This window comes from Eumetopias jubatus, unplaced genomic scaffold (assembly GCF_037043125.1).
Source record: "Eumetopias jubatus isolate StellerSeaLion01/CBP00866 unplaced genomic scaffold, mEumJub1_p1.0 scaffold_17, whole genome shotgun sequence".
In the NCBI taxonomy this organism is placed as follows: Eukaryota; Metazoa; Chordata; class Mammalia; order Carnivora; family Otariidae; genus Eumetopias; species Eumetopias jubatus.
This window is the reverse complement of record NW_028274823.1, coordinates 40,949,275-40,976,558: the sequence shown is the minus strand read 5'-3', so window position 1 is coordinate 40,976,558 and position 27,284 is coordinate 40,949,275. Positions and strand designations below refer to the sequence as shown.

General features: G+C 35.4%; 1 protein-coding gene across 4 annotated transcripts in view; it reads right to left on the bottom strand.

Moving 5' to 3' along the window:
• Positions 1 to 27,284, bottom strand: part of PARG (poly(ADP-ribose) glycohydrolase) — a 124,758-nt gene that overhangs the window by 11,932 nt on the left and 85,542 nt on the right. For all 4 annotated transcript variants that reach the window (XM_028098896.2, XM_028098895.2, XM_028098894.2 and 1 more), the window contains exons 14-16: positions 13,862 to 13,940; positions 11,423 to 11,531; positions 2,852 to 2,957 (exon numbers count right to left, since the gene is read on the bottom strand). In XM_028098896.2, the coding sequence (XP_027954697.2) occupies positions 2,852 to 2,957; positions 11,423 to 11,531; positions 13,862 to 13,940 (294 nt within the window). The remainder of the gene's footprint in view (positions 1 to 2,851; positions 2,958 to 11,422; positions 11,532 to 13,861; positions 13,941 to 27,284) is intronic.

The window sequence follows — 27,284 nt, the reverse complement described above, 5'->3', positions numbered from 1 at the left end:
TGTCCATCACAAATGACCAAGGCTTATGGCAGACCTGGTTTTTTTGGATTAATGATATGAATCTACTTATTCATTTTACTTAAGAGAAAAACAGAAAAAAAATTGTCTGTCATAAGATCAATAAGCCCAGAGTGAAAAACAGGTTTCTTTAAACAAATTGAGGATGATAAAGAATTTCATAAAACCCAGAAATTCTTTCTTCTATATATTTTCAAAACACTGAAAATAATAACATGCAGTTTTTGTTTCTGAATATGAAAAAAGTGTGGGTGAGAAAATCTTTAGAATGAAGGGATAGAAAAGATTTTTCTAAGCATGCCACAAATATGTGAACACATAAAAATTAACTCCACATGACAACAACCTAATGTGCTGAAATACATGAAAAAACTGAGAAAAATACCTACAACATGATAATTAAATTAACATTTCTTAATATACAAAGAGTTATTAATAGTCAATGAAAAGTCAAAACTATTCCCAAAGAGCTAAATGGACAGAAGAGTGAAAAAGCAATTCACAAAGCAAATAAAAACATATGAATAATGTTAAACCTTAGAGAAATTTTAAAAATTGATAAAAATCCCATGTTGGTAAGGTTTCTTATGCAAGGAAGACAGTATAAACTGATACAGCCTTTCAGAAGGACAGTTTGTAAAAAGTATCAAAATGTAAAGTAATTAATCTCACTTCTAGGAATTAACCCTACAAAAATAATGACATATACCATATATTTATATACCACAGTATTGCTTTTAATATAAGATAAAGAAAATAAACCTACTGTCTATAAATGGGAGAACCAGTGAAATAAATTATGGTATACAGAGGTACATACAACAGAATGCTATGTAGCTATTAAAAATGTTGACAGTACATTTACATTTTTTGGTGTTGAAAGCCATCCATGAGACGGCAGGGTTTTCAAAAAGATGTTACAGCATAGACAATATGGTGTCATGTTATTAATGTCAAATGATTACACAGATTGTTACATAGGGATGTCTTCTGAAAGGATGGTCACCAAAACGCTAACAATGAATCCTGATGATTTTTACATACTTCATAATATTTTTCTGGATTAAAAAAATAATAAATGTGTCACTTTTACAAAAATAACACTCATAAATCATGACAGACTCAACTGTTTTATTCCCAGCGAGACAGATTTTATCTTTATCTAGTTTGGCTATCAAGTCCAGCTAGTTGTTTTATGTTTGCTTTGTTTTCTTGTTACTTTAATAACTGTAGTATACAAAGAAGTTCAAAAACCCTTGGAATTTCCTGAGTGATACAGTCTTTGCTATGCTAAGGAGGTGACTCTGGGAGGGCCCTGAGATAGCTACAAGATTGAGATTTTCAGCCATTGACCTCCAGGGAGTGGAAGGAGGGCTGTATTTCAGTTCAGTGATGTGGCCAATGATTAGTCAACAATGCCTACATAATGAAGACCTAATAACAACTTTGAACATCAAAGGTCAGGTTGCCTCTAGGTTGGCAAACACATTGCTGTGTGAGGAGAGTGATGTGCTTTGACACGAGGGAGAAGGCATGGAAGCTTTGTATTCCCTCCCAGATCTCACTCACCCTATTTGTATCCTTTATAATAAAACTGCAGTAGCACCTTCCTAAGCTCTCTGAGTCATTCCAGTGAATTATCAAACCTGAAGGGGGTTGTGAGAACCTCCTGGATTGGTAGGCAGTTGGTCAGAGGTATAGGTGGTCTGGGGACACCCCGCCCCAGACTTGCAGCTAGAGTCTGAAGTAGGGGTGGTCTTATGGAGGACTCTGCCCTTAACCTGTGGGATTCGCACTAACTCCAGGTAGTTAACGGCAGGATTATATTGCAGCACACCTAGCTGGTGTCAGACCAGTCAGGCTCACACAGAACAGTAATCTTCCTAAGTAATGATATATAATACTATTTTCTATAACTAATACTTTTGAGAGTAAAGAAAATGTCATAATTTGCTAAATGGCCAATAGTTTTGTTGATCAGATTTTGTGATTTTTCTACCACAAACAATAAAATGCCAGAAATGTTTATCCTTCTTGGGTACCCAAATGGCTCCTCAAATATGTTATTCATGCAGCTCTCCCAAGCTGTATTCCCTCATATGTGTACCTCTACTCACTACTATGCTGCATTTGTCTATGCCTCTCTCTCACACAGTGGGATGTGAATTCCAAAGCAAGGACCACATCTTATCCGCCTTTGTATTCTCAGAGTCTACCACAGTGACTAAAACACAGCAGATGCCTCACAAGTTTGGTGAATGCATGAGTAAACAAAATAGTTCTGTCCATCAAAATCACTTCTGCCAAGGAAGGTGCTTAATGGGGGCTTTGGTTTGAAACTACATAGTCATCTTGGACTCTTCCATAAATCTCTATTCAACTAAATACCATGTCTGGTAGATCAAAGAGATAAGTGACCTCTGCAGGAAAATAGTAAATAAAAGTAAGAATTCCTTTAAACACGATGAGAAAAAAAGAGGATGGTGTCAAATATTATTTTTCTCTTCTCTTTGATCTTTGTGGTCTCTTATTACAATAGAACATTAGAAATCCAAGGTTCGGGGCGCCTGGGTGGCTCAGTCATTGGGCATCTGCCTTCGGCTTGAGTCATGATCCCAGGGTGCTGGGCCCCCCATCGGGCTCCCTGCTCTGCAGGAGGCCTGCTACTCCCTCTCCCACTCCCCCTGCTTGTGTTCCCTCTCTCGCTGTGTCTCTGTCAAATAAATAAATAAAATCTTAAAAAAAAAAAAGAAAAGAAATCCAAGTTTGAAGGACTAACTCTTCTCCCTAGTCAGACTCCTATTATCCTTCTTACAACAACTTATTTACTCACCTTTTAATCTAGCATCACCACCAAAGGCACCACACCCCCAATTTCCTGTGGCCACTGCAGAAAGATTCTCTGAAGAAACTCCAGGACGGAGAAATCCACAGTAAGCCTGCAGGATGAAAGGAACATCACAACATGTGAGTGACTAGATATTAACAGTATTTCTGACTGATGTACTAGGATCAGTAGCTATTATCAAGCTTATGTTTTCTTTCTTCTCTCTTTCTTTCTGTTTCTTTTTCTTCCTTCCTTCCTTCCTTTCTGGGCCAAAGTAGAGGGAAAAACAGAAAATCCTGGGATTATTCAAGAAGAGAGTAAGAAATGATCAATTCTAATATTTATTTGTTTTGATGCTGGACAAATCAAAGCCTTTAAACCAATACAGGTCTCAGTTTCTTTATCTGATTCAAATATAAATGGAAATATCAGAAATATTTCAAGAACTGATGGGATCCCAATTACAAACTACCAGGAACTAAAGGGAGGAAAGGCACTTAATACATTTCTTTATTTGAAGGCTTCTGATCACCATTTTTTTTCCATTATGCTTCCTCAGTGCTCACTCTCTGAATTGTTGGGACTAGATTAATAACTGTGATTAGCTTTTAAATGTGCTTCCTGCCACGAAATGCTTGATAATGAGCAAACAACTAACCTTTAAGATCCCCTCCAGCTCTAAGATCCTCTGGTTTCACAGCTCTGTTTTAAGCCAGAATATTTTAAAATTCGCTAGTCACCTGAGAAAATTACAATACATCCTGAGGATGCTGGCTAAGTATTAATTAGAGGAGCAGCTTATTTTGTATATGAGAAGACTGCAGTTTAAGGTCCCAGAGTTTCTGTTTTCCATTCTTTGCTGTCAGCCCAGTTGGTCTTTCTGCCCCCTAAGGGTTCTTGGTTTCTGAAACTATCAGACTACATTAAAAAGTTTAATATAATAGCAAAGCAAATCTCCTCTGGGTTCTCTCAAGTACCAAACAAAGTCTAAAATATAGCTTATGTATAATAGTAAATAAAATAAAAAGAATGCTGTGTGACTTATGTTCCCAGAGAAAAACCAAGGATAAAGATGCTTCTATGAAACCCACACATAAAATATAGTAAATTGCTCTCTAAAGTTTCCACAAAGGTATAAAAATTTATTTTACACACTGTCTGGATAGATTAACAAGGCTATTCCTTCCACCCCCTCCTAGGCTGTAAATCCTGACAGATATTAATTATAAGTTGGTACCAGACCATTATTCAACGCTGTGGTACAGAGCTTACATTAGAACTCACAAATTACCTGTGTAATCAGATGCATGGAGCTTCTGAAAATCTTTTTTAGATCAAAAATATCAAAGAGCTCAATTTTTTTTTTGAGCAGGTTCTCAAAAGATATAGAGTCTGTCTTTATGCCAACAAGGGGGAGAACAAACTGTGTCAGAACAGACATAACTTTGCCACTTGGTTTTCTGTCAAACTCTCCTTAACAGGCCTAGATGAAGAAGATGATTTCTTAGCCTCCTGTTGGAGCTGCCTCTCTTCTATACTGTCAGAATGGCTTTCGTCTCTTCCTACTGCCATCTCTGTATCTGGGCTGACTCATCTTTAATGAGCAAACATAGCTTGGTGAAACTAGAGCCTAACAACAGAGAATTTGAAATATTTATATTATTAGGAGAAAAATCTAACGTAAAGTGCTAAATCAATTGTACTAAAAAACAAAACAAAAAACCTCCACAACTACTTTGGGAAATGGCCATAACAAAAAACAAACTATAAAACTGACATTAACCTACATTCGGTGTTTTGATCAAAACAAATCAAAACTTTAAAAAGTTAACCAGAAATTAAATGATATAAAACACCTAACAAAGTAGGCATAAAGAATAACAGCTTATAATAAATACAAAATTCTTTTATTCTGTTTAAACTAAGCATTTCTAAGGTCCGAAGTAAGAGACAGACACCAAGCTCCTCTGAGTCCCCTTTAGACAGACAACCTATGCTTCTCCCTTCTGCAGTAAGGAGAGCGATCCCTCAAATGCTAGAGACCAGAGCAGGGTCACTAATCAGGGAATCATTTCTTTTTACAACAGTAATGAGACCCTTTAGTAACAAATAAAGATCAGATAAGGATAGAGACCTCAAAAGGTTTGCCAAGTTCTTACTTCATAGGGAAGTTCTCAAGAGCTCCATGCTGGCAACAAATACATTTTTTTCCCCACACCCACAGCCAGAGAACTTGAGGAGATTAATCAGAGCAGTAAGAATAAAAAGAAAGCCAGCTTGAACTCTATAGTCATATCCTGACCTGACATTCACCAATGACAGGGCTATTTATTTTTACTAATAAACAACTTTAAAGAGAAAAAGAGGAAGCATTCATATCTTAGAACAGTAAGTACAGGATACCAATGAACACTTATATCTCAGAATGAACTTTGATGGGAAGGGAAGAAGAAAGGGAAGATAAAGGCAATTTTGGAGTCCTGAAGGTCACAAAGGGGAGCTTTGAAATGCAAGAGACAGGAAGAAAACACTGGTATCTAGAGTTAAAAACTAGAGCCCAGCTGGAAAGTGATGAGATTAAGACAGAAATGTAGGATGGAAGCAAAGAAAGTAAAAAATAAAACAAAGAAAACAGTTGTAAAAACCTACAGGCTCAGAACTGGACCCAGGAAATAGAGGGTACTCACAGGAATAGTTGGTCACAAACACCGAGGCACACACATGCATGAAAACATGCACACTGAAATAAGAACTCAGGCTTCAACATCAAGTTTAGCAGACCCAAGTAGATATAATTAAACTATGTCTTTCATTATAATGTAAACACATTATACTGTTTGCTAGATTAATAATTTAACAATTATTGTTCCTAAAGAGTTGCTTATTTGAAGACAATCCACCACCACTTGTCTAACTTAAACACATTTGGTACCAATACTGATTTTCTGATATCTTAGAATACTGTCATTCTTAAAAACAAACATAACATTAAAAAAATCCTTAATAATCTTTTGGAAAAGGGGCACCTAGGTGGCTCAGTCAGTGGACTGGCCAGCTCTTGATTTCAGCTCAGGTCATGATCTCAGGGTCCTGGGATTGAGCCCCGGGTAGTGCTCCACACTCAGCAGGGCGTCTGCTTGAGGATTTCTCTCCCTCTGTCCCACCCCTCATGCTCTCTCTCTAAAATAAATAAATATTTTTTAAAAAGAACCTTTTGGAAGAGAATAAAATAATGTTAATCAAGAATCTTAAAATATCCTTAGAGTGGCACCTGGCTGGCTCAATGTGACTCTTGATCTTAGGGTTGTAAGTTCAAGCCCCACGACAGGCGTGGAGCCTACTCGAAAAAAATATTATCCTTAGATTAAGTAATAAGAATTCTGCAAATTTCTTTTGTTATTTGATTAAATAACAAAGAGGTTTATTACTACATTATGTATAATGAGAGAAACTTAGGACCACCTAATTGTTCAAAAAGACACAGTATGTCAATGCAACCAGTTTTATGGACATTAAACAAATTACTATGAAGATATTAGAAAGTATGAAAAATATTTACAATCACTTGTTAAACAAGTGAAATACAAAGTTATAGGTAACTTTTGAACACATTTTTATGAAATTAAATATTCATGTGGAAAGACCCATAAAAATGAAAACTATTTGAAAGGTAGGATCATGAATGACTTTTTCTCTTTAAAATAACTGTAACATTAGTAAATTGATTATGCTTTTGTTTAAAATGCTATGTAAAATGGAAGAATTGTGCAGACCTTAGTTTCCTCGTGTGTGAAATCAAAGACTGGATTAGGTATATCTATTGTTATTCTGATTCTATATATTTAAGAGACTGAAGGAAAAATTCACTAAAAAGGACATATTTTGGGCTAATATTCCTGAAAAGTAAAGTGACACATACAGCTGACCCTTGAACAAGATGAGTTTGAACTGCGTGGTCCACTTATATGCAGGGTTTTTTTTGAATAAATACAGTATAGTACTATAAATGTATTTTTCTCTTCCTTATGATTTTCTTAGTAACATTTCCTTTAGCTTACCTTAAGAATACAGTATATAATACATATAACATACAAACTATGTTTTTTCTTTTTTTAAATTTTATTTTATTATGTTATGTTAATCACCATACATTACATCATTAGTTTTTGATGTAGTGTTCCATGATTCATTGTTTGCCTGTAACACCCAGTGCTCCATTCAATACATGCCCTCTTTAATACCCATCACCAGGCTGTTGTCAGTAAGGCTTCCAGTCAATAGTAGGCTTTAAGTAGTTAAGTTTTGGGGGAGTTCAAAGTTATATGTAGATTTTTGATGGTGCTGAGGGTTGGCATCCCTAATCTCCAAGTTGTTCAAGAGTCAACTGTACTTTAAGAAAATATAAATGATCAGATGTTGAACTCCTCCTCCATTCTAACACTCTCCCAACTAACTGAGCTGTATCAGCTACCCTACATGTTGAACTCCTTAGAAATACCAGCAGCTAGTATTGAACAACCGTTAATCAAGCTCTGGTTTAATAACGACCTCTTTCCAAATCTGTTGATGGGTAATACCAAAAAAAATCAAGAAATCAATTTCAAAAGGGTAAATGGTGGTGATTTCCTGTTGGCGGTGGTCAGTTTGCTTTAATCAATGTCTGATCCAGAAGCCTCTATGTAATATATTCATTACTTAATCTTACTTGAACGAGTCTAACATGGTTTAATACAACTTTTCACAGATGATTTCTTTCTTCCCTTGCTGAGCTATTTGCCACTTTTGCAAGCTGGAGTCATAAATCTTTCCAACTACAAAGATAATTTTCCTCTAGAATGTCACCCAGCTGATCTCTCACAGGATTAAACATTGCTTCACAATACCAGTTAGATAAAAGGAGACCGATTCTTCCTTTTAAAAACCAACTCTGTTTGCAGGTCACGATGTGGGTCCAATAGGATAGGTGGAGCCTGGATGGAGCAGACTGTTTCCAGAGGGAATAAAACACTTTGTGGGCTTGCTCTTTCAATTATTATCTGATGACTAATGCCTAAAAGTAGCAAAAAAGCCCCTAGAGTTCAGAGATCCACATTGAATTCTGATGGTGAAAACTGGTCTTATGCTCTATTACTTCCTAGAAAAAATAGAAAAAACGAGTTTTTCTATTCCTGCTCACTTTCTCTCTGGCACGAAAAAAGCAGAATTGTATAAGTCATCTCTAAAGCATTTTAATATAGCTTTAAACCTAAGTTTACAAAACACAGTGAGATGTAAATATTTAACTTAAATTCTTTCCAAGTTGTGCTGTCAGTTTATGTAAAATTCCCTGTTGCTGTACTAAAATTCATACTCTATTTTAATAGGTAAATGTAACCCATAAATGATGGAATGCTTTTATTTAGAAGGCCCAAAGTTATTTGGATTAGTTCTTTAAGTTGCCAGTGACATTTAACAGAATCATTTATTCCTTTCTTCTTTTCCAATGAAAGAATTAGGAAACCAATTCTCAGCTAAAAGAGCAAATGTTTTGGAATTTAGCAGTGAATGAAAGACATAATTTATTCAGTGCCTTCCCATAGTGCCGGGCCCTGAACCAGATGCTTTCTCAATGTTAGCCCATGTACTGATGGGCTACTCTACACCTGTGGTACTTCCTTGTCTTATGGGAATTTAATAAATAGGCCGGGGTGGGGTGGGGTAAAAGCCCTCAAATTTCCTTAAAATAGTATATCAAACAAAAAAAGATATTGAGACAAGCAATCAACTGGAGACTTGCTCACAGTATAGGATTATGATTAAAAGAGAAGAGGTAACCAAAGCATATATGCTTATAGGAGATTGTTAACAAAACGTAGGGAATATTCTTAATGATTTAAGACTTGAAACAGGTAAAAAAGTCTGGAAAGACAGACCTTGTTATAGTAATCTCTAGGTGGGAGGAGTTACATTTTTAAAAAAGTGATTTGAAGTCAGAGGAACTTGGATTCAAGTCCTGACTTCATCACTGCCCATCTGTGTGATGTTGCGCAAGTTATTCAACTTCTTGAGGCTCAGTTCATGATCTCTAAATTGGAGACAAGAAAATGATCTACATCTCCCTGGGTGGTTCTGATTAAATCAGACACTGCATTTAAAGTGCTAAGTAGAGTGCCTGGCATATCATAAGCAATCACTTAATGTTACCTATTACTTTTACTATTGTTACTTATATAATTTAAGAAAACTTCTACCTGCATTTGACAGAAAAGAATCTCTTATGAACTATAAATTAGATTTAATTGCATATTAACATAAATGATGGCAGGCTGAAACACAGAAGTACATAACTATCAATCCATTTGCTTCATATGGTTTTATCTATTCCATACTGAATCAACACTGGACTTACTGGGCTTTACCTAGCACTTAAAGAATATTTGGGTAATATCTACAAATTTGTAACATTTTAAGTGATTTAAGATAATGTGTATCTAAAAAGTTTACCTTAAAAAAACTGTTAGTAATATCTAAGAAGTTTAATTAATCACCGACTAATGCATTTAACAAATATTTTTGAGTTTTCATAAGCAAGGCAGTATGCTTGGCACTGACTGACTTGAATGAAATAAAACTTTGTTGTTATTTAAAGACTCAATTCTTTCTGTATAAAGTGGGTTTCCTATGGACTCTACATTCTACAAAAAAATGTTTTCCAATACTTAAAACTAAATTAACCTATTCACATATATCAAGTTTCACGGATAGGTAAATTGAGGTCAGTGCTATATCAGTAAATGTAGAGAACATCAATAGGCCATGGGCAGTTTAAAAAAGAAAAGATTTATTTATGCCCAGGACTATCATTTAAAAAAACGATATTTGCAGATAATTTCTAAAATTGAATGACCTAGCTCCTACAGAAAAGTATTTATGGGAATGTAAATTTTATCCATAAGAAACAGAACCATTTAATTTGTGTTACTGTATGATTATGATTAAACACATTTCCTTTTCATATATTTCTCTCCAAACTATGTACTGCTTATATAAATGTCTTCTAGTATCAATGACCATGACCATGTGACAAATTCATATAAAATGTGTTTAATAAAGAAGGAACATCTGATAAAATCTAAAGATAAATCTCATTCTACTTGATATGTTATATAATAAAAACACCATGTACTTGGAAATAATTGCTTTAAGCCAAGAGTTTGGAACAGTCAAAGGCTTACATTTAAAATGTGTCTAATATAATAAAAGATATTCTTTGTTATAGAATCTCTGATTATCAGAGTCAGGTAAAAGAGAAAGATTATACCTGTTGATATACCAAAGAGCAGTCTTTCTGCATAGCTTTTCAGAGGAATTGCTTAAAAAAAATATGTAAGCGGTATCTAAGTTCAACTTTGGAAAATAGTGCATTTATTCTTCAAAATTTTTAAGAGATCCCTTTGAGAACTCTAAACATTAAAATAATTAAAATAATCTAATTGATATGTATAAGAAAACACATTCAACAATTAAATTCTCAGAATATAAGAATAGATCAGAATATAAGATAATATATATAATTATACTCAAAATATATACCAAGTTCTAAGAGAAGCAAAAGCTTCTCTGGATTATTTGGTTGTTTATTTTACTAACTATATGAAAGGCAAGGTGTTTGTGCTAGAATATGCAGAGCACCACAAGAGTGAGACCAGGGAGAAGCTGAGGATGATATACATAATGTCAGATGTGCTATTCCAAGGGCGCTCCCAATCCCCTTGCAATGGTACACCCAGTCTGCTGTCATTATCAAAAGTCTATGTAGAGACTGGCTGGCCCACAAATAGCTATGCAATTATCTTAATAAACAATCTCATAATCAAATATGACTTATGCGAGTTAAACAATGGTTTTCAGGATTGGGTCAGTCTTCTTGGCTGTAAAAGATGTAAAGAAATTATCAACTGTTTTGATAAAGCCCTAAATTTAGAGAATAGAAACAGTACTCTACTGTATGATAAGAGTTTATTTACTATGGTTAGCAGTAGTGAAAATCTGAATAATAGGCATGGCTCATTTTCATATTTCTGAAATACAATTAGAAAAAATGATTTAGTAGACAGCACTAAGCATCACAGAAAATCACAGATTCCTTCATAAATATGCCAAATTACCTAATCAATAAGCGATTTACATGTGACTCTTACCTATAATAGAACTTAACTTCTATCGTTTATCTGTATTTAACCCTGACGGCATACCTTGTAGAGACGTCATTGAAAGGTGTGACAAAAATTTGTTAGCGCTCATACATTTCTATACGGTTTTACAATAATAATGTTCCAAAGCAAGTAAAAGTATTTGATGAGCTAAATGCATGTGTGGGGCTTAATATGAAGCAAAACTCTATCTGGCATCAGTAATCAAGCAATTACGAAATGGAAAGTACATCTTGTACAAGCTGACAGACCCATTAAATCAGGAGAGCTGTGGGCAGACATAGTGACACTGCAAGAATTACCAGAAAGCATTAATTTCAGCATTAATAAAATGGTGGTAAATAGATGACAGCTGCCAGATGAACTGAGAAATGAGGTTACTGGCCTTGTTAAGCTCTCGTCTGATTTTCTCGGGCACAAACTGGTCGAGGTAGCGTCTGAAGTGAAGGGCATCGATGGCGACGATCTCAGTGCCACGCCGCTGCCAGGCATCCCTGGGGCGGGATGGAAGGGGGAAGATGATGACTGGGGAAAGACACTCACAAAACGTAACCCTTGTGAGGTGGGGTTTCTAGGAGTTTGACAGGGCTAAAATATTAAAAACAAACCAACAAACCAGTAGCTACAGGTCTCAGCCAAACAAGAGGGCAGAAAACCACATCTTTAGATTTCAAGGCATACACATAATGGACTACTAGGCATTAAAGAGTAAAATGAAAAATTATCAAGAGATGACAAATATGACAGAGTGTAAACAGATACATCATTTATAGTGAGTCTCAGAAGTTAAAGGATTTGGGGGCAAACAAAAGGAACTTCGTTCTTGGTTTTCCTCTAATACTGAAGACACGGCATTTGTATCTTGACAAAAGCCAAAAAAAAATGCTCGTTCTTCCTTTGCTTTGAAAGACCTGCTTTTTGGGTCTTTGGTTTATAACATCACCATCTACCATCTAAAACATAATCCCAACAAGTGTTAACAAAAAATGTGTCATGATTCAGCACAATGGTCTACCTACTGTGCTCAATTGCTGACGGTGCGAAACTATTTTTAAATAGACAAAGACAGTAAAGCAGACAGTAACATATTGCCTGTGGAAATAGGAAGGACTGGGTGAGATGACTTTGGCAATGTGAAATTCCAAATATTCCAATACTCCCTTTACAGACTTCCATAAAGTGACATGCTAAGCAACTTTTCACACTGAAGAAAGGCAACAGAAACCTTCATGTTAGTCTGTAAATAATTATCAGGAATTAAATATCCACATAGGTAATTGTTACAACCAAATATTTTAACCAAAACAAAAGGGAAGAGACCCAGGGGCTGGACTTGAGATATTACAAAGAATAAGCTGGCATGGGTAGATGGGCAATTACTGATTCTAACGCAACGGCTCTTTGTCATTAATGCATGTACACACAAACACAAGTGCTTTCAGGCATCATTTCTTTTTGTTTCTTCTTTCTCCAAATTTTAATTTAAATTCCAGTTAGTTAAGATAGAGTGTAATATTAGTTTCAGGTGTAGAATTTAGTGATTCATTACTCACATACAACACCCTGTGCTCATCACAACAAGTGCACTCCTAATCTCCATCACCTCATTAACCCACCCCCTCTCTCCCCTCCAGTAATCATCAGTTTGTGCTCCATAGTTAAGAGTCTGTTTTCTGGGACACCTGGGTGGCTCAGATGGTTAAGCATCTGCCTTTGGCTCAGGTCATGATTTCAGGGTCCTGGGATCAAACCCCACGTCGGGCTCTGGGGAGTCTGCTTCTCCCTCTGCCTGCCTCTCCCCCCTGCCTGTGCTCTCTGACAAATAAATAAATAAAAATCTTTAAAAAAAAAAAAAAAGTCTGTTTTCTGGTTTGCCTCTCTCTTCCCCACCCATGTTGATTTGTTTTGTTTCTTAAATCCCACATATGAGTAAAATCATATGGTATTTGTCTTTCTCTGATTGACTTATTTCACTTAGCATCACATTCTCTAGCTCCAACTATGTCATTGCAAATGTGAAGATTTCATTCTTTTTTATGGCTGAGTAACATTCCATTTTATATATATATGCCACATCTTCTTTATCCTACGATCTAGCTACTGCACTACTAGGTATTTACCCAAAGGATACAGAAATACTGATTTGAAGGAATACATGCACCCTGATGTTTATAGCATCATTATCAACAAAAGCCAAATTATGGAAAGAGCCCAAATATCCATTGACTAATGAATGGACAAAGAAGATGTGGTGTATATATATATATACAATGGAATATTACTCAGGCACCATTTCTATAAAAGTTTACCCCCTAAAAGTTCACGAGGAAGCAGATATGTCAAAGTATAAAAATATTTTTCAGTAAGAAATAAGAGACTTCAGCAAAGTTTACTGTAGGTCATGCTGTTAACTGTCCTATGGCATTAGGCAAACTGTCCCAACATGTTTCCCCACCTACTTAATCTCACAGAAAAATTAAGGATAAATAAGCTGGTTAAAGGCTTTAAGCTCTAATAAGAACCTATTCTAAGTAAGTCTGGCCTTGGAAGTTAACCTCCACTGACTGCTTACATTTGGTAGCTGACAGGTAAAGAACAAGAGTTCCACCCTTATTTTTGGTTTAGACTTTTGGCTTTTCTCTGTTCTTCCCTTTTGTATACGGAGATGGTAATACTAGTTTAACTACCAGTGAACCTGTAATACTGAACTTAAAACAACAGTTATATTTCCAAAGTAAGAGTAGATGGAAGACAGAATGTACTAGGTCAAGCCCACATTCCTTAGCTTTTGGTCATGCAATACTCAAGTCAGAAACGAACTCACCTTTCACTCCCATCTTCATGGCTTCGGGCCCAACGATACGTTTCAGCATAGCCTGTGTATTCACTGTACTGTTCTGTACCTGAAACAAATAATCTGCCATTATTTTTCAGAAGGATTTTTCTTAAAAGCTTGTAGAGGGCACGTATTGAATGGAGCATTGGGTGTTATACGCAAACAATGAATCATGGAACACTACATCAAAAACTAATGATGTAATGTATGGTGAGTAACATAATAAAATAAAATTAAATAAATAGTTAAAAAAAAAAGCTGCATGCTCTAAAGGGTCTTTAGAGTGGGAGGAGGGGCAGAAGCAGACTCCTCACTGAGCAGGGAGGCTGAAATGGCCAATCCCAGCTCCCCACTCACCAGATCATGACCTGAGCCAAAGGCAGACGCTTAACCGAGTGGCGCCCCCTAAAGGGACTTTGTTAATAAACTTAATCCTCATTTCTGGAAATACCTGTTGGCAAATGTCAACTGAAAAAAAAACCTCACTGGTCTTAATGACCCATTATTTTCCATAAGGAAATGACACCTATAATGACACCTATAAAAGCCACTGCAATGTTTATCATACAGAGATAAATGTCTCAATCAACAGAGAAAACAAAATATGCTCTGTCATATTAATGTCTGTCATGAGTGTACAGACTGTTTTATAAAGGTCCAATGTCTTCAGTATCAGTAATCTGATGGTAGTACTTAGTTTGTATTGTTGAGAAAGCAATTTTACTTTTCTTAGCAGGGAATGTCTTTATGTATCATTAAATTAAATCTAGGACTTGCCTATCCATATGCAAGTTACTTCAAAGAGCTTTGTAAACCAGAATACTGTGACAGAGAAGGCACGGGGACTAAAGCATAATTAAAATTCATCTGATGAGAACATGCACCAAGCTTGCCACATAACAAAGTTTCTATTTTTTTTTAAGTTTTTATTAAGTAATCTCTACACCCAGTGTGAGGCTTGAACTCACAACCCTGAGATCAAGAGTCACATGCTCCTCAGATTGAGCCCACTAGGCGCCCCCCGAGATTTCTACTTGGACATACCAGGAGGGATAGTGCCAAAAGTGTCCTACTGCTTAACTAAATAAAATCATTCCAATTCCTATGGTCAACTCAATAATTAAACTTTTCAAGAATCAACAAAACCGTAAAATGAAAACCTGAAAACCCTGAGCAAGATAATACTTTTCATATATAAAAAAGAAATTAAAAAAAAGAAGAAACAAGACTACACTGACAACTAAGAGTAGTGACTTTTTTTTTTTTAGTGCAATTGCCCTAAATTTGCCGATAAATAAAATGCAAGCAGACTGACTTTTTCAGACAGCTGAACACTATTGATTAAAATGACTACTCATATAGTAAAGGTCCAATACTGAAGATATTTGTGACAAAGACTTAATATTAGGGAAAAAATGATACTAGAATATACAGTATTTCCAAAAAATATATATACTTTACAAATAGAAAACAGGGGCACCTGGCTCAGTCAGTAGAGGACGTGACTCTTGATCTCAGGGTCGTGAGTTCAAGCCCCAACTTGGGTGTAAAGATTATTTAAACAAACAAACTTTAAAAAAAATATATATTTAATAAAAATAAAAAGAACACAAAATCAAATCATGACATGCTAATTATGAACTGTCAGTTCTTCATCCAAAAGCAAATTATTTTCATTTTGGGGGTCAGGTTAACTTCTTACATTTGCTTAAACAACTTGAAGCTTTTATACACAAAGATTACTAAATGTAGTGAACAAGACTGCAAATGGCCTCTACATTTAACTATTAACTTATAGATAGATAACAGAGAAACATGTTAAATACCACCATGAAGATGTATCAGCAACATTCAGACCGTGGGAACCTCTACAGGACCAATAGTCTGGGCTGCTTACAAAAAATTATAAGGAACAAAAGAAAGTGGAACCTATAAACTAAAAGAAACAAACATGAAAATACTAATAAGAAAGTGAGAGTAGTTATATTAATATTGGATAAAACAAACTTGAAGTCAAGGAGTATTATGAAAGATAAAGAGGAACACTTCATAATGATAAAAGGGTCAATTCATCAGAAAGACATAACAATTTTGCTTTCATTCTGATTTCACATTTGAAAAATTAATGAAATCCATTACATTAATAGATTAAAGAACCCCACATAATCCTAACAAAAGTTGCAGAAAAGATAAAATTCAACATCTACCATGATTAACACTCTCAACAAAACTGAGAATAAAAAAAGGAACTTCCTCAATCTGATTAAGGACCACTACATGAAAACTTACAACTAACTTCATATGCAGTAATGAAAACATTCCACCTAATTCAACACTGTAGTGAAGTCCTAGCCACCATAATAAGGCAAAAAAAAAAAAAAAGAAAGAAAGAAAAGTCATAAAGAGTATAAAAAAAGTAAGACTATCCTTATTTGCAAATGTCATGACTATTTATGCAGTAAATCCTAAGGAATCACCAGGAAATGAAAGAAAAAAAGAAAAATGATAGAAAAGAAAGACAAGCTCATAAATAAATGTAGTATCAAAGATATGTCTATATAATAGCAGCAAACAGTGGGAAAATAAAACTTTCAAAAATCCATTAACCAGAGCATCAAAAACAATAAAATACTTAGGAGTAAATGTAACAAAAGATATAGCAGATACCACTGAGAAAAAGTAAAGAAGATTTAAATAAATGGTAAGACAGACCATGCTCAGGGGTTGGAAGACTCAGTATGGTATTTCTCAATATTGTAATCACAAATATTCCTCAATCCTTTTGATATTCCTAGCAGACATTAAAAATAGTAATCGAGAAGGTGATTCTAAAATTCATATGGAAATGCAAAGAACCTAAAATAACCAAAACATTTTTGAAAAAAGAAGAACAAAACTGGAGGATTTAAGTATCTGAGTTCAATATTTACTTGTTGTGACCTAAGGAAAGACCAAGAGATCAACTGAACTAAATAGAATTCATAGATAAATCCACACTTGTATGGTCAATTGACTTATGACAATGGTGCTAACACAATCCATTGGGGAAGGAAGGGATAGTCCTTCCAACATATGTTACTGGAACAATTAGCTATTCATATAGAAAAAACCCCAAAAACTTCAACTGCTACCTCACACTATGGACAAAAATTACTCTGAAATAAAATAAAGTCATTAACATAAAACCTAAAACTATAAGACTTCGAAGAAAACATGGGAGAATGGCTTTATGACACTGGGGGTACATAAAGATTTCTTAGACAGGATAAAGAAAGCAGTAACCCTAATACAATTTTAAAAAGACGAGATTAGATCAATATTAAAACACTTTTAGGAAAATGCTTAGGCAAGACTGGAGGAAAAATATTTAGAAAACAAGTATCTGACAAAAGGCTTGTGTTCAAAATATTTAAGAACTCCTAGAAGTCAATAATAAAAATATACAAACAACCCAATTTAGAAAAATAAGCAAAAGACTTAAACATAACCATCACAAAGGAAGATAAACAATTAGCTACCGACTACATGAAATACTCCTGAATAACACTAGTCATAAGAGGAATGCAAATTAAAACCACAATGAGATACCACTATATACCCGACAGAATGGGTAAAATCAAAAAGAATGACAACACTAAATGTTGACAAGGATGTCAGCTGAACTCCACTAACAGGTTTGCTATTTGCAGTGGCATGGCTTAGAAGTTCTGAAGTCACTTTTTCTGTATTCTAGGTTTACTCAAATAAGAAAAGAGGAAGACTAGAATTTATGTTGTGATGTTACATGGCAATGGGAGGTAGCCATATGAATCCAGTTGTTCATATGTATATGCATGTGTGTGGTTATATATGTCCTGAGTCTGTCTGATGAAGGCATAGAAGCATGACACCCTTCATAGCAATAAGCATACTGAGTATTCAAATCTTGATTTTTTTTTTTTAGAGAAAGAGTGTGAGTGAGGGGAGGGATAAGGGGAGTGGGAGACAAACAGACCCCCTGCTGGGTGGGGAGCCTGATGTGGGGCTCAATCCCAGGACCTGAGCCAGAATCAAGAGTCAGTTGCTTAACTGACTGAGCCACACAAGCACCCCTCAAATCTTGATTTCTAAAAATTACTCTAAATCCAGGACTCCTTGGAGAGAGAGATGATCTAGAGCTGGGGCAGGGAATATACAAGATGAGCTCAGAACATCTTTTAATGCCCAAAAAGGGGAAAGTGCATTAAAGAATGATGGGCAAAGGAACACAACAGCTAACACTGACAAAATCTGGAACACTATAGCATCAAAATAGATGACAGTAATGGATTATAACACATTGAATAAAATAAGAATCCATGTGACTATATAAATATTAATAAATATACATAAATAAGAGAGAATGGAAAATCCTTCCTTACAGAAGAGTCCCAACTACTAAATGCAGAAGGAATGATGGAGTTAAGAAAATGGGTGCTAAAATAGTGGGTGAATATTTGATGAGGAAAGAATATTTACAGTTTCAAAATGTGAAATACATAACTACAGATTAATTACAAAGGGAAAAGACTAACTTGAAAGTGAAGAAACTTGGCACATCCCACCTTAACCAAATCATGACAATTTATCACAAACACTGGGACAAAGTGGTATTACTATTCTCCTCAAAAGAAACATTAGAGCAGGACACATCACTTCAGTGGGATTTTTTTTTAAAGATTTTTATTTATTTATTTATTTGAGAGAGAGAATGAGAGAGAGAGAGCATGAGAGGGGGGAGGGTCAGAGGGAGAAGCAGACTCCCCGCTGAGCAGGGAGCCCGATGCGGGACTCGATCCCAGGACTCCAGGATCATGACCTGAGCCGAAGGCAGTCGCTTAACCGACTGAGCCACCCAGGCACCCATTCAGTGGGATTTCTATCAAAATGAATAAACTGGGGGGGCCTGGGTGGCTCAGTCGGTTAAGCGTCTGCCTTTGGCTCGGGTCATGGTCCCAGTGTCCCAGCATTAGGCTCCCTGCTCAGCCAGGAGCCTGCTCCTCACCCCGCTCGTGCTCTTTCTCTCTCTCTCAAAAAAAAAGAATAAACTGAATCTAGTTAGAAAGAAACACTGGGCAAACCCAAAATAAGAGACAATTTATCAAGTAATTGGTTTATATACTTTATTTTTTTTTAAAGATTTTATTTATTTATTTGACAGACAGACACAGCGAGAGAGGGAACACAAGCAGGGGGAGTGGGAGAGGGAGAAGCAGGCTTCCCGCGGAGCAGGGAGCCCTGTGCGGGGCTTGATCCCAGGACCCCGGGATCATGACCTGAGCCGAAGGCAGACGCTTAACGAGCCACCTCAGGCTCAGGGGAGCCTGAGCCACCCAGGCGCCCCTGGTTTATATATTTTAAAAATATCAAGGTGAACAAATACAAGGAAAGGCTGAGAAACTGTCCTACTTTAAAGGATACATGACAACTGTATTCAAGGTGTGATCCTGGATTGGAGGAGACTGGGGGGAAAAAGCTACAAAGAATATAATTAGGATAATCGACAAAATGAAAATATTGACTAGGGATTAACTAACAGTACTTTATTAATGTTAAATTTCTTGATTTTGATAACTTTGTTGTGATTTAATAGAATATCCTAGTTATTAAGAAATATATAGCAAAATATTTAGGGTAAAAGGGCACAATGTCTCCACTGTACTCTCGAAGAGAGATCAGGAAAAGAAAATAGAGAATGATAAAGCAGATGAAGAGGGATGCAAATTGGTGAATCTGGATGAATATTATATGGGAATTCCTTGTATTATTCTTGCAACTTTCCTATGAGAGTATGAAATGTCTCATATATACACAAATATAAAAATATCTACACAATATAAATATTTTAAAAGCTATGAAAAATACTATTCTATTTTCATTTATGATTAAAATTTTCCATAATAAAAACATAAAAGATTTAAACTCAATACTAGAGTTTCTAGGCTATTACTCAGCATACTGCTTCTTAGAAGTAATTTTTCAAAAATTTAAAATAATTTATACCTTAATTCCTATAAATTCATCTAGAATTTTGGATAAGATATGCAGCTATAAATTAAGAAAATAATTACAGAATTCATGTTGTTTCTTGTGTAGGCCTTCCTTGACACCGTAAGTAGCGTTGGTGGTCCCTTTTCTGTGCTCCACAGTGCTCTGCACATAACATCAGTAAAGCACTTAGAATATTAAATTGCAACCTGAAAGTCAGTTATATTTCTACACAATGGCAATGAACAATCACAAACTGGAATTTCAAAAATGTATTTATAATAGCAACAAAAATATGAAATAGGGATAAACGTGAGCAAATATAAAAGAAGTATACAGTGAAAAGTATACATTTTACTGACAGAAATTAAAGATGACCTCAATAAACAGAGCTATCTCATTCATGTGTCAAAGAGCAAATATCATTAAGATGTCAATTCTCCCCAAATTGATCTATAGATTCAAAGCAGTCTTAATTAAAATTCCAGCAAGCTTTTTGGTAGATATTGACAAACTGATTCTAAAATTCACCAAAACAATGCTGAAGAAGAACAAAGTTGGAGGACTCACACTATCTGATTTTAATAATTATTATAAAGTAATATATTATTACACAGTAATCAAAACAAAAAATAAAAACAAGTCACTGTAAGATCATGAAAAGATACACCACATATGATAAAAAGATATACCACATCTGATAAAACACCTGTATCCAAAATACATAAAGCATTTTCAAAACTCAACAATAAAAAACAACCCAATTAAAACATGGGCAAAAGATGGTTTCATGTATGTAGCCGTATGTCAAAAAGTAACTTACCTAACTGTACACTTTAAATATACAGTTTACTATATGTCAATTATGCCTCAATAAAGCTGTTTTAAAAATGTAATCTAACTCCTTCACTAGACTGCCAGCTTCTCAAGAAAGGAATTATATGTCATTAACATGTATGTCTACATTAGCATTTTGTGACACAAGAATACAGATGCAGGGGGGTGACTGGCTGGCTCAGTTGGTGGAGCATGCAACTCTTGATCTCAGGGTCATGAGTTCAAGGCCCACACTGGGTCTGGAGCCTACTTAAAAAAAAAAAAAAGGACTATAGAAGCAGTTAAGTACTTGCTGCATAAACATAATAATTATCAAGCAAAAAAGGAAGAACACTGTATTAACTGAGGTTCAAATTATAATTCCAAAAGACTTAATCTGAAAGTACCACGTAACTGACACATATAAAAAAACTCACATTTACAAAGACAGCCTGGCATGGTTAAAAGAGCACCACACTAAGATTAGGAGACATGAGGGACCCAAAGTGAATCCTTAAGTAACCAAATCTCTCAGTGGACTTCATTTCATGATCTGAAAATCAGGGTTGTTAATAATTCCTATCTTGTTTACTTCATAGAATTCCTTGGAAAACCATAAAAGAAGAATTTAAAAGTCTTCAAAACCATAGAGTAGTTAGAGTAGTTAGTATTGGTGTCATCAGACTCTACTTTGCAAGGAGGTAGAGAAACCAAAGATATATGATTTCATTTATGTGAGGTTTAAAAGCAACCTGGTCTACTGACCTAACTGGAAATAAAGACAGGAATCGTCCTGTTCCTTTCTATTTTCTGCCCAGCAGTGGACAAGCTTCATTTTCCTTATTTATAAAAAACAAAACAAAACTGCCTACTCTGATCTCTTAACTATGAAAACAAATACCTGTCTTTTCAAAAGAAAGTGGTTGGAAAATACAAAATATCATTATCATATTTCTATTTTAGGTTAGGATAGTTTTAGCCTTCTTTCCTAAGAGAAACAAGATTAATTTCTTTCAGGTATGGGAAATCAAAGATGCACATACAGATGATTTTGTTCTAAACAAATTAAGTCCTGGATTTTCAGAGTAGACATCTTTCAAAATTACGTCAACTGTCTGTTCTGAAAAACAGATACCCTTGTTTTAAATTCAAATATATTGATAAACTACAATGAAAATACAAAGGTTAATAGTGATAATAGGAAACAAGAGACAGAAGATTGAATGACTTTTGTGATAGCTCTCTGTAGGTATAACCTACAAGACTTCATGCTCAAAAATAAATCTTCACTTAAGGAAAAAACTAGAAGGAACCCATTAAAATCTTTGCATAAGTTTGTGACAGGTTAATGAGTTTTTAGATTTAGTACTAAGAAATGTTCTTATTTTCTCTTACTAGTAATGAAAGTTTATGATGAACTGAGAAAAAAATATTTGGAGATTAAAAAATTCTATGCACCAATGGGTTGTGCCCTTGGAAATAAGGTTTGTACAAAAGCAAAGCCATCTACTCTGCTTTTATTAGTAGCACTCATACAGTGATGATTATTCAGGAGATAGAACACTTTTGACTTTCATTGCCATGATTAAGAAAAATGAAGAAAAGCTAAACTACTGAATTTGGATCTTTCCCAGTGAGCTGGTATCATTTAGTTGGCAATGGGTTGTTTTTGTAGTGATGGGTTTCTAGTGTTGTTGCTCTATAAAAAGCATCAATACCATAAGCAATGGTGTCTGTCCACTTTTCTACTTTCTATCAGATATGCTGACATTCACAAAAGATATAAGGATCTGCGATGTCTGGGATGATTTGATTCACTAGAGGGCAGGTTTTGTGTTAAATGTACTAACATTCTGCTCAGTAAGTTTCATGTCTAGGCATCTGCTTTAAGTACTCACCACACTGAAACAATAAAACAAACTCCTAGAACCATGGTAACACCCTTTGGCATTAAAGCTATCTGCTGGATGATGTAGAAGAACACAAGAAAGGGTAAAAAAGGGGGGAAAAAGAGGGGGGTAAGATTGGAGATTCTTTCTATCTATATTTACTGAAAGGTTTTAACTCCTGGCTGCCTGCAGGGAGGATCACAGCACATAGAGGGATAACACTATCTGGATAAAAGTATTTGCCTGTTTCATGACCTGTTTCATATTCATTTCAAAGTCTGATACCAACCAGATGCCCCAACATGATGATAAATTTAATTTATTTCTAATTTCTCAAACTCTTCTACAGATTCAGGCAGCAGAGTCACAGCCATTAGCTCACTGAGGCTGGATGAATCATTGAAGGAATGGAATTGATCAGGCAGATAGATTGCAGTGCATGGCTAAGAGTCTCCTAAGAAGGGAGATGGCAGAAATCCAACATCAAATAGATGATGAAATGGCCATTTCCATTAAGGGAACATCACATCACAGATATTAATTAGAAGGCACTATAATAGAGTTAAGTGGATGTGGGGAAAAATGCTGAGTTAAAAGTCACCCCGGATGTCCCTAGCCTGAAGTAATCATAGATGTGAAGGTGAGTCATGGATTTGCAATTTTCCATTCATTTTACAATAGCTATAGGTAAGGTAGAGAACAGATATAACTCCAGAGTGGTGATCTTTTTTTTAGACTGGGTACAAGCTATCTTTAAAAAAAGAAAAAAATTCTAGTGTTTTCCTTTTATTATTAGGAAGAAAATTACATCTTTTACTTACAGCGACACTAATGGTAGATGATAAGAGACCTACTATTTTCCTAGTAAAGAAGAAATAAAGCAAATGAAACAAATTAGCTTTGAGTTTAAATGCCCAGCATTCTACCAACTTTTTTATTTTAAGGATGTAAACTCATCTTTAAAACTAATGAAATATTCTGTCCTGAGTCTTTAGTTCAAATCTAGCTTTAGCTGTTAAAAATTAAAAATCTTTTAAAGTATTATTTGATAACACCCAAATGCTGGAGACAGTCACATTCCAGACCTTCAGAGCTCTCTAAAACATTGTTAAGACTCATATTCAAAGTATCTATTGGCCCAACACTGGATTTATGACACTTTAATTTTTTTATTCTGCAATCCCTTGCACTTTCCTTCCCCCTAATACCTTCCAACTGCATTCTTCCTATCTGTATACATCATAAACAATAATTGCAGACAGATGACCAATAGGGGAGTTGAGACAGCAGTGAAAATAGAAGGGTTTTATCTTTACATTTTGGTACAATATGGATCACAACCTCAGGATTCTGGATGAAATACTTTGGTTATTAACTTCAAATAGTTGAGGCTTTATCCAAGAGGAAATTTCTTTGCTGAGGTTCCATTCTTAATTTTCTACATAAACTTAGAAAATTAACAATCTGCCTTACATCACCAAAAGAGCAGAATCACAAAGATATTATAAGAAATAATAAGATGCCCAAATAATGTGGAATAACTTGTTGAAAGCCTTTTTTTTTTCCCCCAACAAGCACTTACAAATGGTAAGGATACATCAGCAAAAATGATTAAATAAAAAGAAAAAGAAGAAGATAGCAGGAGAGGAAGAATGAAGGGGAGTAAGTCAGAGGGGGAGACGAACCAGGAGAGATGATGGACTCTGAAAAACAAACTGAGGGTTCTAGAGGGGAGGGGCTGGGGGGATGGGTTAGCCTGGTGATGGGTATTGAGGAGGGCACATTCTGCATGGAGCACTGGGTGTTATGAACAAACAATGAATCATGGAACAGTACACCAAAACAAATTATGTAATATATGGTGATTAACATAATAAAAAAATAAAAAAAAACCAGCAACAACAACAACAAAAAAACCTCTGAAAATTTTCTCCTCCATAAAAGCCATGAGAACACTGGCAAAAATTATAAGAATCAACTTTTTCTGAACTGTGGGAATTAACCAAAGGCTTGCAGCAATCTGAGGAGGGTTCATTAAAGAAAAAATGGCTGAATCTTGATAAAAACAATGAGCTTTGTGACATTTTTAACTCTCCCTATTCTTATTCCACTCTCCTGAGCTCTAGAGTAGCCTTAAAAACCAACAGTTTGTAATCACAGTAAAAACCACGAAAGGGGTCAGAAGAGTGATGAAGTTCCTTCAAAGCCCCATTCTCAGAGAACTCTCATCATTTGACCTGTCTCGTGGCTCCCTGGAAGACCTCACTTGTAAGGCCGTCTTTATTTGACCTGACTTGGAGTGTACCAAGTCAGTGCAAAGAGCCTAATCCGCAGGGGTGTTTACTGAAAACAATTTCATGCAATTGCTTAACAGTATGGCTACCTGAGGCAGTAGACATCAGTTGGGGCAAATAATAGGCTAACCAAAAAGTTTCAAAGGGAAAGCTGAGGAATGAGATATCTATAAGGGGCTTTAAAAAATTCTTAGTATCCCCAGGAATCCAGAAGTCTACATGCTCATGAAAGACCTGAGAATGTCCTAAGCTCACTACTCTGACCTTGAGGCTCTATGCAAGCAATAAATGAAGTGCCAAGTGCAAGCAGAAAGCAGATGTCAATGGCCTGGTAGAGTGTTGAAGGTGAGCCCCAATGTATACACAAGAGTCCTTCAGAAAAGACTGGCTTATTGGTTCCAAGCATTTAAGGTAATCTTAATTCAATCATAAGCTAAACTAACCTAAGTAGAGACTTTAATGAACATACACAAAAAGGAATACAGACTTTCAGAATTAGTTTAGGAAAGTCACTAAATAACAATAACAAATAGCAACAAAAACAGACTCTGGGGGAAGGGGAAAATCTGATTCTGAGAGTTGCTACATTATTAAAATGTCCAATTTTCAACAAAAAATTGAGATTTTGCAGGAGCGCCTGGGTGGCTCAGTCGGTTAAGCGTCTGCCTTCAGCTCAGGTCATGATCCCGGGGTCCTGGGATCAAGCCCCGCATCGGGCTCCCTGCTCCATGGGGAGTCTGCTTCTCCTTCTCCCCGTGCCCTTTCCCCCTTCCTTGTGCACACACACACACTCTCTCTCTCAAATAAATGAATAAAATCTTTTAAAAAAAATTGAGATATGCAAAGAAAAGAGAAAGTAAGATACCTACTCAGGTAAAAAAGGTAGTCAACTATAACTGTACCTAAGGAGACCAGATGTTAGACTTACTAAACAAAGACATTAGCTATTTAAATATGTTCAAAGAACTAAAGGAAATTATATCTAAAGAACTAAAGTATGCAAATAATGCCTCACAAATAGAGAAACTCAAAAAAGAGATAGAAATTATTTAAAAATAAAAAGAAGAACCAGTGGCTCAGTCAGTTAAACATCTGCCTTTGGTTCAAGTCGTGATTTCAGAGTTCTGGGATCGAGCCCTGCATTGTGGGCTCCCTACTCAGCAGGAAGTCTGCTTCTCCCTCTGCCACTCCCCCTGCTCGTGCTTTCTCTCTCTCAAATAGATAAAATCTTAAAAAAAAAAAAAAGAAGAAGAAGAAGAAGAAGAAGAACCAAATAGAAATTCTGGAGGTGAAATGTACAGTAACTGAAATAAAAATTTCAATGGAGGAATTCAAAAGCAGATTAGAGCAAGCAGAAAAAAGAATCAGTAAACTTGAAGATAAGTCAACTGAAATTATCCTGTCTGAGAAAGAGAAAGAATAGAGAATGAAGAAAAATGAACAGAGCTTCAGAGACCAATAGGACATCATCAAATGTACCAACATATGCATAATGGGATTACCAGAAGGAGAAGAAAAAAAGGGACAGAATGAATACTTAAAGAAATAGTGGTCAAAAGTTTCCCAAATTTATCTAAACATTTAAGTAGTTCAATGAACTCCAAATAGGATAAAATCAAAGAGATCCTAAACACATCATAATGAAACTGTTCAAAGACAGAGAGAAAATCTTAAAAGTAAAATATAAGGAACAAAATTTAGATACTCTCCTGAAGGTTGCCTATAAATATATCTGAAGCAAAGACAGTGGCTTCAAGCTTAGATCTCAGAGTCTTAGTTCTGGCATGTACCTCTTTGGAGGTAAATTAGTTGAGTATAAATTTGATATAACTCATAGGGGATGGTTTTTCTCTCATTATAATCTTTCAGAATAACAATCAACCAAATTCTCCAAACCAAGTGAGTGTTTAGTCTCCTACACTAATCTCAAAGCAGCAACAGATTCAAAAAGGAAATAAGAAATCCTTTTGCAGAGAGAAAAAAGTATCAGCAGCAGATGACTTGATTATGGCTTTTATGTGGGAATGTTCTTTTAGGTACTTGAATAAAAGGCTTAACTTACCTATGGTGGCTGATTAAGAATTTCTTAAGAACTATGAGTTAATCATTAGTTTTTTTGTAGCTCATTCACAAGAAAATACAGTGACATAGTAGTATCTCAAGCTAAAAAAACTTAAATAAAAAATTTAAATCTCAATAATAGACCTAAAGTATAAATTTGACCATATTTCCCTCTCTCCTCCTCCCACATTCACTTAAATCAAGAAAAGCCACTCAAATCATCACACTTTTTCTTAGGATTAGAAATTGGGTTAATATAAGGTTACTGATTTATTTCTCTTCTCTAAAAGCTCTCTGTTTCACTGATTCTCTCTGACTACTATAACTGCTTTTTTTATTTATATA